This window comes from Lepus europaeus, chromosome 12, assembly GCF_033115175.1.
Source record: "Lepus europaeus isolate LE1 chromosome 12, mLepTim1.pri, whole genome shotgun sequence".
Taxonomy (NCBI): domain Eukaryota; kingdom Metazoa; phylum Chordata; class Mammalia; order Lagomorpha; family Leporidae; genus Lepus; species Lepus europaeus.
Genome location: NC_084838.1, coordinates 97555326 through 97567378, shown reverse-complemented (window position 1 = coordinate 97567378; position 12053 = coordinate 97555326). Strand labels below are relative to the sequence as shown.

The 12053-nt window shown below is 53.5% G+C and overlaps 1 protein-coding gene across 3 annotated transcripts in view; it reads right to left on the bottom strand.

Moving 5' to 3' along the window:
* ROR2 (receptor tyrosine kinase like orphan receptor 2) overlaps window positions 1-11735 on the bottom strand; it is a 217016-nt gene extending 205281 nt beyond the window's left edge. For all 3 annotated transcript variants that reach the window (XR_009867680.1, XM_062208581.1, XM_062208583.1), the window contains exon 1: window positions 11420-11735. Coding sequence is in view for 2 of the 3 variants with exons in the window: in XM_062208581.1 (XP_062064565.1) it covers window positions 11420-11504 (85 nt within the window). In the remaining variant the exon portion in view is untranslated. The remainder of the gene's footprint in view (window positions 1-11419) is intronic.
* Between the last annotated feature and the right edge of the window lie 318 nt (window positions 11736-12053).

The window sequence follows — 12053 nt, the reverse complement described above, 5'->3', positions numbered from 1 at the left end:
AATTTGCACAAGGCTCTCCTGGGCATAGAGACGGCCAGCTGTCTTCTGGCATCTCCGTTGTCTTTACAGCATCCCCAAATCCTATACAACACTTAACACAATGCCTCCAGGTCACTTCATTCATGTGCATTCAGTGCAGCACTCTGCCTGGGGAAAACTCAAGTTATGCTTGTCGGAAACTCCTTTTTTTTTTTTTTGGCAAATATTTTCCATCTATGGTTGGCTGAACTTGCAGATGCAGAAGAAGGCTAACCTACATTCCAATTTGGAGAGAGAAATGTCTTCCCCAGGGGCTTAAAGAAAGTGTTCAATAAAGGGATCACTAGCACAGGAGGTTCAAGCAGACCAAAGATGTACTTATATATATATAAAGATTTATTTATTCATTTGAAAGGAAGAGTTTCAGAGAGAGACAGGCAGGCAGAGGTATCCTGCATCCACTGATTCCCTTCCCAAACGGCCACAACAGCCAGGGTTGGGCCAGGGCAAAGCCAGGAGCCAGGAGTTTCTTCCGGGTCTCCCACATGGGTGCAGGGGCCCAAGCATTTGGACCATCTTCCACTGCTTTCCCAGGTGCATTAGCAGGGAGCCGGATCAGAAGCAGAGCAGCTGGGACTCCGAGCTCTGATGTAGAATGCTCTTCGGCTTAACTGGCTGCACCCCAACACTGGACCCCAGACCAGGTCTTTTTAATCACACGTGGAGGCAGCCCTCTTGATAGAAAAAATAAGTAAGCAGACAACTGCAGGGAAGAGAGCAAGACCTTCATCTTCTCCAGGACAACCACGCTGGTCTGATGTGTGTCTATTTTAAGATCTCATTCTTTGGGACCAGTGCTGTGGAGCAGTGGGTTAAACAACCGCCCACAGCGCCGGCACCAGTTCGAGTCCCGGCTGCTCCACTTCCCATCCAGCTCCCTGATGATGGCCTAGGAAAGCAGTAGAAGATGGCCCAAGTGCTGAGACCCCCTGCCCCTACCTGGAAGGCCAGGAGGAAGTTCCTGGCTCCTAACTTCAGGTCGGCCCAGCTCTGGGCCCCGTTTGAGGAGTGAACCAGCACACAGAAGACCTGTCTCTCCCTCTCTCTGTAATTTTGCTTCTCAAATAAATAAAGTCTTAAAAAACAGTAAGAGTCATGGACTTCCCAGAACTTCGTTTTGACAAATGGCGCTGCAATGAACAGCACGAGGTTCATGCATTTTAAATGTGAAGAAGCAATGCCACGTGCTGTAGCCACATGCCCATCCCAACGCCACACTCCCCACAACGCTGTTCACATACTCCGCATCACCCACTTCTCACTGCGGCCAACCAAATGAGCGTGGGACAGGTGCTTTAGAATTTGCACTTTCTTGAATCCTAACAAAGCCAAACTTTTTTTCAAAAGTCTGAGGCCTTCTGCATTCGCCCTTTTGCATGATGGTAGATTTGTTTATTATCTGGGGCATTGATATTGTCCTCATGCAGGTATCCTGGGTGTTAATCGCTCCATCTGCTCTACATGATGTAAACACTGACAGTGTGAATTTTCAAGTGGGACAGCAAAGCCTCCACGGCCAAAAGCAGAAATCTGAGATTTTGCTGGGGGAGGTGGGGTACAATGCAGACACCGGAAAGCTGAGTCGCCTGCTTCCCCGATAGCGAAGGGTAGAGCTCCCTCCCTCCACCCACTGCACTGAAGTCTGCCCGCAGCAGTGGGAGCCACTAGGAATCCACGGGTGCAAGGTCCCTGGGCTCTGCACTCAGGACTCAACTCTGCAGTTCTCTGGGGCCTGCAGTCCATGCAAATGCAGAGAGGCAGCACCTGGGAGAATTCACAGCCACAAAGCCCAGGGTCTGGCAGAATCCACCGTGAGAGTCATGGTGGCTGGGTGCACCTTGCTCGGATCCCGCTGTGAGCAAGCCCAATATCAAAGGCCATTTCCAGATGGCTGGGGACCCAGAGCATGGCCTGGGTATCAGATAACGCCCAGGGTAGGGGGATGTCCTGCCTGTGACAAGAATACTGCGATGACATGAAAGAACTGATCCTACAATACACACTGAAGCTTTACAGATAAAAATATTCCAGCCATCTGGGGCCCGATAGGTGAGCCAGAGGCGAATCGACACCCAACAGAATACGGCAGCTGGTGAAGCTGGTGCAATGGAGACAGGGTTTCCATTTTAGTCCATGCCTGCTCTTGTCCCGCTATAACACATCACCATGGACTGGGTAACTTATAAATAACAGGAATTTATTTCTCACAGTTCTGGAAGCTGTGACGTCCCAGATCAAGGAGCCAGACCATGTGAGGTCTTGTGCTGGCTGCTGCCCAAGAGCTGTGATGTGTGATGCCCAGAGCCCTGGGTGTGTATGGGGAGGGGGGGGGCACTGAGTCCCCACAGAGCAAAAAGGCTCCTGGCAACCTCTTTCAGAAAATAAGAGCACAATGCCAGCGCCACGGCTCACTAGGCTAATCCTCCACCTGCGGCGCCGGCACACCAGGTTCTAGTCCCGGTTGGGGCGCCGGATTCTGTCCCGACTGCTCTTCTTCCAGGCCAGCTCTCTGCTGTGGCCCGGGAAGGCAGTGGAGGATGGCCCAAGTGCTTGGGCCCTGCACCTGCATGGGAGACCAGGAGGAGGCGCCTGGCTCCTGCCTTCGGATCAGCACAGCGGCCATTTGGGGGGTGAACCAACAGAAAAGGAAAACCTTTCTCTCTGTCTCTCTCTCTCACTGTCTAACTCTGACTGTCAAAAAAATAAAATAAAATAAGAGCACTAATCCCATTCCCGAGGGAGGGGTGTTTGTGAAGGCCCACTCAATCCAATCGCACGGCTCCTGAGTCCCGGCACGAATTTTGGAGGGACACACACATTCCCATCACAGCAGGTTCACTGGGCCAGTCTAATTCTATCTATGTTTGAAGTTTTCTGTAACAAAACCTTAAGGGAAGAAAAAGAGAAAAGCTCTAGAAATCTGGAAAACAGACCACAGTGGCGTCTCCATGTGGGGTCCCTTCAATTAAATACTATCTGGCTTGGAAGCCACCTGAATCCTGCCTCCCCCCACCCCCAACCTAGCCGTGTCCCCAGAACACTGTTTCTGGTAAAAAAATAATAATAATAATAATAAAATACACAAAGCTTAGTCTTCTGAGAGGTGTCAAACTCTACTGCTCATTCCAAATGCTAAGTACACATATTTGTACAACTTTTAACGTTTTTAAAAATAATGTATTTAGTTGCGAGGCAGAGAGACCTCATCTGCTAATTCACACACCAAAAGCCCGAAATGGCCAAGGCCAGAGACCTCATCTAATTCACACACCAAAAGCCCGAAATGGCCAAGGCCAGGCCAGGCTGCAGCCCAGAGCCGGGAACACGATGCAGGGCTCCCCCGTGGGCGGCAGGATTCATCACTTGTAGCATCTTCCCGGCATTAGCAGGAGTGGAGGTGGGACTCACACTCAGGCACTCCCATAGGGAACACGGGTAAGTGTGTTAAACAGCCTGTTAGCCACCACGCCAGCCCTGTGCGTATTCCCTTACAGGGAGATTCTCTTACACAACCTCTGCACAATTAACAAATTCAGGAAAGCTAACTTTGACAACCCTTTCTAAAGAATTTATAATGTATGGCTACCTTCCAATTTCATCGGTGGTTCCAGGAACATCCACGACAACTCCTCCAGCACAGGGTCAGGACGGGGACCTACATCTGGCTGCCTTGTCCCTGTAATCCCCTTCAAGATGGACCAATCCCAGGCTGCTCTGTCTTTTGTGACTTGGACAATGTGTACTGCAGACCCATGGTTGCATCAGCTGTCCCTCCATTTGGGCAGGCTCACTTTTGCTCACAATCAGATTCTGGTTCTCATCCCTAGCTGTAAGGCAACCTAGGTGATATAAGCTTCTGGGACAGAAGGAAGGACTAGTGTCCATCTGCCTGACCTCTGCTGTTAGCCCGATCCCCCAGCGGAGGTGCCATGCAGCCTCCCCAGCACAGAGCCCGTGACAGTGAGGAATCCGGGGGGAAATCTTTGAGACCATGATGCATCCTGTCCTCATCCAACATGTCCCCCTTTAATTAGATCCGGCACTCACTGGTGACTCCTGCCTAAATCAGTCTAACTGCTGTTGCAAAATGCAGTATTTCCAACTCACTTCCCAGTTATCTGTCGGCTCTTCCACAAAAATGTCCTCTCTTCCCAGCTTCTGAAACTTAATTATGTCTTATAGGTATGTATCACTACATATGTGTGTGTGCACATGTGTGTGTGTGTGTTTCTTAGTAGTGTTGGGGCCGAGGCTCTGGTGTAGTAGGTTAGGCCTCCCCCTGCAGTGCCGCCATCCTGCATGGGCGCCAGACGGGGCTGCTCTACTTCTGTTCCAGATACCTGCTGGTGCACCTGGGCAAGCAGAAGACAGCCCAAGTGCTGGACCCTTGCACTCACGTGGGAGACCCAGATGAAGTTCCTGGCTCCTGACTTTGGCCTGGCCCAGCCCAGGCCATTGCAGCCATTTGGGGAGTGAACCAGCAGATAGAAGAAATCTCTCTCTCTCTCTCTCTCTCTCTCTCTCTCTCTCTCTTCCACCCCCCTTCAAAATATGAGCTGATTTGGATATAGTCTCCGTAGCAGTAATGAGTTAAGGAATCTGAGACAAAATCATCCAGGTTTAGGGCGGACCCTGAATCCAACACCTGGTGTTCTTATATAGAAGAGGAAAAGACACAAGGGACACCCAGGGAAGAAGGCAGAAATAGAGAGGAGAGAGATGTGGCCAAGGAAGAGGCACAGGGGCCGGAAGGAACAAAGCAACAGCTTCTCCCCTGGAGCCTCTGCAAGAAGTGGCCCTGCCAATACCTGGATTTTAGACTTTGAGCCCGCAGCACTGTGGGAGAATCCATTTCTGTTCAGTCACTCGGTTGGTGGCACTTTGTTGTATTTCTGTTTTGTTCCGCGTAAAATCTATACTTGTCTTTATGTTGATACAGATTTGGCCATGCAGCCCTTCAAGGTGACCTCTGTTTATATGTGACAGGCGCCCCACACTTCTGATTATTTGCTTTCTTTCTACCACAAGGACACATTCCAGGCTCAGCTTGTATCCCCTTTAACATAACAGCCCTTCCATACAGAGTTCTGAGCGCCACTGCTCACTGCTACTGAGGTGTTAGGAAGTAAGTGTCACGCACAGAATGAATTATGTTTTGCACACTTTGGGTTTATAATTTTAACATTATTTACCAGAGCACTTGAAAAAGTTGGTGGAAATGTAATTAAAAGATAAATTTGTTTTGGCACAAAAAATTCTGAAAGCTATGCATAGAAGAGGTCTTCAAAAAGGTCATGGAAAATACGCATTACGAATAAAACTATGCATGGTTTTCAAAATTTTTCACAAAACAACTATCTTTTCATAACCGCCAATCGCAATCCCACCTCTCCCAGCCCTGGCTCACCTTCCCTCATCCCCACACAGTAAGAGCCCTGGCTCCAACAGTATCACACAATCCCACAACTCACACCTTCGGAAGCGCCACATCGCACCACCATGAAAATCAAATCAACCGACAAGAGAGCACGGCTTGTTTTCAAGCGGTTGTTGTTCCTCCTGCAGACCAAAGATGGAAGATCGCAGCCAAAGCCCTGAGTCCCTGGTGTCAGTACAGCCCGTGACTCATCTGCCATACGACTGTGCTCACAGACTCGTGGGCATTCACTTCAGTGTCACTGATTGATTTTTCTGAACAGGTAGAACGTTAACGTGTTCCAAAAGTCAAGACATGTAAGACGAGAGGAGAATAAACTAAGAATACAAAGGAAACTATCGGCCACACAGGAAAGGCCTACACTGAACATCAGACTCAATAGTCAAAAGGCAAAAGCTTGTCCTCTAAGATCAGGAATAATATAATTTATTTATTTATTTATTTTTGACAGGCAGAGTGGACAGTGAGAAAGAGAGACAGAGAGAAAGGTCTTCCTTTTCCATTGGTTCACCCTCCAATGGCCGCTGCGGCCGGCGCACCACGCTGATCCGATGGCAGGAGCCAGGTGCTTCTCCTGGTCTCCCATGTGGGTGCAGGGCCCAAGCACTTGGGCCATCCTCCACTGCCTTCCACAGCAGAGAGCTGGCCTGGAAGAGGAGCAGTCGGGACAGAATCCAGCGCCCCAACCGGGACTAGAACCCAGGGTGCCGGCGCTGCAGGCAGAGGATTAACCTAGTGAGCCTAGGCGCCGGCCTGTCTTTATTTTCATTTTGGATTCCAGACAGAGAGACACAGAGATAGACACAGCGAGATCTTCCATTCTCTGGTTCACTTCTCAAGTGCCTACAACAGCCAGGGCTGGGCCAGGCCAAGCCAGGAGCCAGGAACTCTTCTCCCACATGGGTGGCAGAGGCCCAGGGACTCGACTCCCCACTGCTGCCTCCCAGGGTGTGCATTAGCAGGAAGCTGTATGGGAAGTAGAGGTCAAACTCCAATCCAGGCACCCTGATCTGGATGTGAGCAACCCAAGGGGAGGCGTAACCCACTGTGCTGCAACACCCACCCACCCCCACTTAAACACGTCTATTCGACATAGTTCTGTAAGTTTTAGACAGAGGTAAAAATAAAAATAATAATTTATATAAGCAACAAATAATAAAACATATCCAAATCAGAAAAGAATCAGTAAAACTCTGTTTGCATAGGACACGATTTTATACATAGAATAAGATCCACAAAAATACTAATAAACTAATTAGACAAACTCGCATGCCAGGAAACTCCAACATGTAAAAATCAGTTACATTTCTATAAACCAACAATGAACCAAAAAAGGAAATTCAGGAAAGGATTCCAAATCCAATAGCATCAGAAAGGGTAAAAATGCTTGCAAACAGATCTAAGGAGGTGAAAGACATGAAAGAAATAAAAAATCTAAATAAATGGAAAGACGTCCGATGTATCAAAAAGAATAAAACGCTGACCAATAAGCTAAGGAGGTGGGAGACTTGTACACAGAGAAGTACAAAACACTGATGAAAGACGTTTAAGATCTAAACCAACAGGAAAGATATTCCGTGTTTATGGACTGTAAGACTTAAGGCTGTTGGAAAGTTGGCATTGCTCATTCAACGCAATGTACAGAATCCACAGGACCACTCTCAGAACTCCCAGTGACATTATGCAAAGCCCTCAGTGGCGACTGACATCTGAAATGAGGCCGGGGAGGTGGAGGAACTGAAGCTTCGATTGTTTTTCATTTAATTAATTTTCATTAATTGTCACTTAAGCTTAGATCCCTCCATGTGCCTAGTGGCTACTACATTCCATGGCACAAGTCTACAAGGAGGAGTTCGGCGTGTTTTCACTGCACGAGGCTGTGTGAAGTATCCCTCCAGGAGGGTGTGGAAACCATTAGGCTGGGAACATGTGGGAGAGGGGGAGGCCTCCCCCACTCGGACCCATCCCAGCTGCAGCCACATTCTTCCCGATGATAACATCTCAGAAGTGGCAGAGGCTCACTGAAGCCCGTTCCAGCGCCAATTAAAGACACACGCACACCCCCACTTCCCACTAGAACGTAAGACCTTCTGGAGGATGAGCTACTTAGTTGAATTAGGCTAAATTTTTCTGTAATTATTTCCTTCCCTTTGGCTTTTGATATTCTCCCCCTTTGGTTCTTTCATTGTCAGGAGTTAAAAGAAAACACTCCCCAGAAATCCCAAAAATGGTGCAAACCACACCAACACAATCCCCTATTTTTGAAATGCTTTGTGAAAATTCCCCACGTTGTTCAACCATGCCTTGGCCGCTCTGTGAATACGATTTTAAACAGATTACACCCCAGACATATTTTATGACAACTGCACACCCAAGCCAAGCTATCCTGCCCCGCATTTCCAACTTGGCAAGCTCTTCCACAAAACCAAATAAATGCATGCTGGGAAAAGGAGGCAGGTACAAAACCCCAGCCAGTTGCAGCCCTCAGTGATGGGCTAGGACCCCTCTAGTTTGCTTGGATTTTGACTTCCAAACTCAAGGACACACCACCCACTGAACTCCTAACCTCTGTTAGGATGGTGTGGTGACACAGTGCAAAACCCAAGAGCCCCGAAAGTTCTCTGGTGAAATTGCTATGGGCCATGTAGCAGGGGTGCGACCAATAAAAACCCAGCCTCACTGGCCGTGCCTTCTCTGCAAGGCAAAACTCCCAGGCTTCTTTGCTTTGGAACCTTTCAAGCACTGAATTCAAGGGATCCACTTGGTAATCACCGCAGGGTTCCCAAAGAAGGAAATAGCCTAATGATAATTTTCTCTACAAGGAGCCAATGACCAGGGGACAAGGAAGGGCCAGCCCCAGGGGAGCCCTCCCCCCCCCCCCCCCCCCCCCCGGGGAGCCACAGATTTGGGAACCTGAGGTTGAGCAACCAGCTGGGCAGAGCCCAGTAACCACAGGATGCTTCAGTGGGGGGAGGGTGCATGCCCTCCCCGGTTCCCCACCCCCAACCCTCCAGGTTCCCAGGAATCGACCAGATAAACACCCAACCCAGGAACCATTTTTAAAAGATGGTCACAAACCTGAAATATATCTCCTTGACATACAGCCTGGAATTACGTAATTAGAACTGTCCAAGAGAAAAGACTAACCAAGGTGTACACACATTTCTAGCACTGCACCAGACTAGCTGGGTCCCCTCCGCCCAGCTCCAGGGTCAAGGATGACCACTGCCCACCCCGGCCCCCTGCGGCATGCATTTTAAAGGAGTGCCGGTTCCCCACTGAACCCTCTGTAAAGGGGATTTGTCTTCCCTCCCTGCGCTTCCATTCCAGGGACTGCAGAAAAGGTTTCCCAGTAAAAGACCAGGCAGTGTAAAAGTCAGACCCTGCCAGGCTTTGAAAGTCTGGGAGGTTACATGCGGGCTAAACACTGAAGAAGCTAACACGTGGTTCGCTGCACATCACACCACAACACACCAGCACCGATTATGGCTGCACTTGGGATCCACAACAGAAACCGTGTTGAACACTAAAACCAGAAACGCATTTTCACACGGGCTCTGACTTCTTGCAGTCCGCTGCCTCCGAAAACCAGCCCTGGAAAATGCCCGTGTTTAATTAAACCCATGGTGCTTTCTGACAGGCAAATACGCGATGCTGAATTCTGCTCTTCTAACTGCAACTTGCTATGCTGATCAAAAGTCCAGCTTCCTCTGACCAGAGTCGCCTCAGTGCCACCTTAGGTCTTCGGGACCTAAGGCGGGGACACTGGGATTCCCGGGGTGACATTCTTTATCAGGTGGACGCCAGGGCTGAACTTGATTGAGTGATGAAACACTGAAAAGTTCCAAAAGTGTAGTCCTTTGCTTGGTACACAGGCTTAATAAGAAAAATATGTTGCTTTACTACATATATAAAAACGCTTTTTTTTTTCCCGCAAAGTCCTCTTGTATAAGATGTTTTCATTTATTTTCTCCTAAATGGGCCACTATACCATTGAGACCATCACTTCCAGGAATCTGAACCAGGAGTAAACACTAGCGATGAAAATGGGGGGAGGGGCCCAGTCTCCCCACCAAGGAGGGGTCCAGGGTCCCTCGAGGGAACAGAGCCTTCCTATAAAATACTAGAGTCAGAATTTACAAGTGCTTTTAGAATGACCTTTCCATGTAATTAGTGAACTATGGAGCGCATAAAAACGCAAACAACAGGGCCTTCCAACAGAAAAGACCCGAACACTCAAATCCCCCCAGGTCATCGGACGATGTCATCCACACTTCGAACACGAATCGTCAACCTTATTTGAATTTTCGATTCAAGTAGCGATCCAGAACGAAGAGGACCGCACCCTACGGCCTCCCCTTAACAGAGAGAAGCTCACGACCACGCCCCTGGGTTGCTCTGTCCATCGTACACGTCTGAAGTGTCCCCTGGAGCCGACGGCGGCGGTGAGGACGTGGCTGCACCCCCAACACGGCCACTCTCCAGTTCTGGGCACAACCTCGCTGCAAGCAAAGGCCCTCAGCACCTACCCGAGCGGTGCGGTTCGCAAGACTGCAGCTCCTGCGGGGCCAGGAGCCAGGGCGCCCACCCCCAGCCCCGCACCCCGCACCCCGGACGTGCAGGCAGCCCCGCAGCCACCAGCACCGGAGGCCCCCGACTCTACAGGGTCTGGGGGTGCATTAGTCCAAAGAAGTCACTAACGAACTTACAGTGCTGACGTCCCAGCGGTTCAGGCTTTGACCCACAGCGACGACACAAAGCTAAGACCCCCTCCCCAAATCAAGGGACCGGGATGCCTGACGTCATCCGCATCTGCTTACACCGCAAGCCCACCCCCACCCCCACTCCTGCTTCCAGGAAGGGCCGCTCCCAGGCTGCAGGTCCGGACGCCCGGGGCGCGCGGAGCGAGCGCAGCAGGGCGCGGAAACAGCGGAGCGCCCCCCACCCCCAGCCCGCGACGGTCGCCTCTTTCTCACCTGCCTTCGGGAAGGCGGTGGGGAGGGGGACGGGGCGGGCACGGCAGCCCACGGGCGTGTAAGCGGCGTCCCACGTCGGTCTCTCATCCTCCGAGGCCTGGACGCTCCACCCGCCTTCCCCACGACCTCTGGGTGCCCCAAGTCCGCCCCGGGAGGCGTGCAGGCCGGAGGTGTCCCCGGGGGTCTGCTCGGCGCGGACGGGAGCCGCCTTCCTCCACACCCCGCTCTGAGCCTCCCCGCAGGCCCTCTGTGCGCGTCCCGGGGCGAGCGCGCCCCAGGTCCACGCGGCCCGGCCTGCGCCAGGGGCCCCCAAGAGCTGCGGGCTCCCCTCGAGGAAACAACCCATCGGGTGGCCGAGCTCCACGCCTCCAGCCCCGCGCCTTCTCCTCGGTCCTGGGGGCGGGGGGGGTCTCCCCTGACCCCAGCCCCCAAGAAGCCGTGCTTCGGCCATTCCCGGTGGAGGAAAGGGGAGTCCGAGTGCCAACAAAAGGGAAGCCAAAGCGCGTTCCACCGAGCGGCCCGGAGGACGGAGGGTCGGGACCCGGGAGCTCCGGGTGCTCCCCCGGGTCTTGTCTAACCTGGGCGCCCGCCGAGCACCCGGAGTGGGGACCTCCGGAGCAGGCAGCGACCACTGGGGCCCGTGAGCTTGGAGAGGGTACCCTCGGGGAAGGAAGGGCTGATCCAAGTCCGGGGAGCCTGGGCGCACGGCGGTGGACGCGGTCCACGGCCCCGGACGCGCGCTCAACCCCACGACCCTCGGAAAGCCCCCGGCCTCTGGAAACACTTAGCCCGCCCCGCATCTCGGCTTATTGGAACCAGCCCTGGGTGGCCCCGGGGGCGCGGGCCGGGGTGCGGGGCTGAGGCTGGCGCCAGGCGCGGTGCCGAAAGGCTCTGTCCGGCGCCCCTCACTGGGGAGCACGGGCGCCGGCGCGGCGGCGGAGCAAAGAATGGGTGCGCCGGGTCCTACCTGAGATCCTGGGCACGGAGAGCAGGAAGGCGGCGGCCGCCCAGACGGCCGGGGCGCGCAGCGGCAGCGCCGAGCCCCAGGCCATGCCGCTGGCCGCGAGGGCCGAGCCGCCCTCCGCACTCGGCCTTCGGGCTGCGGAGCCGGGCGCCACCACCCCTTTCGGCTGCGCGCGTCCGCTCCTCCTCCTCCTCCTCCTCCCGCGCTTCCCAAGTCGGTCCCCTTCGAGGATCTCGTCGCCGAGCTCCTCTCCTGCCCCGGAGGTGCAGCTCCACTCCGGCCGCGACGCGGGCTGGCTGGGGGAGGCTCCCGGGCGCGGGCGCGGGCGTCCCGCCGGCCGCCGGGACGAGCGCGGGGGGCGGACCGCGGGCGGGCGCGCAGGAGGCAGGGTCCCCGGCTCGCCCGCCCCGATGGGCAGAGCGAGGCCGGCGCCGGCGCCCCCTGCCGGAGAGACAGCGGGCGGCGGGTGGGGCGCCCGAGACGCGGGGCGCAGGGGCCGCCTCTCCCTCCCGAGGCGTGCCCCTGCCGCCTGCGCTTAGGGTCGCTGGCACCCAGGGTGTGCCCTTGGGGAGCGTCCAGGCGGACCTCGCCGGGGCTGCCCACGCCGCAGAGGCGCCCGTAAGCAGTCACCACCCAC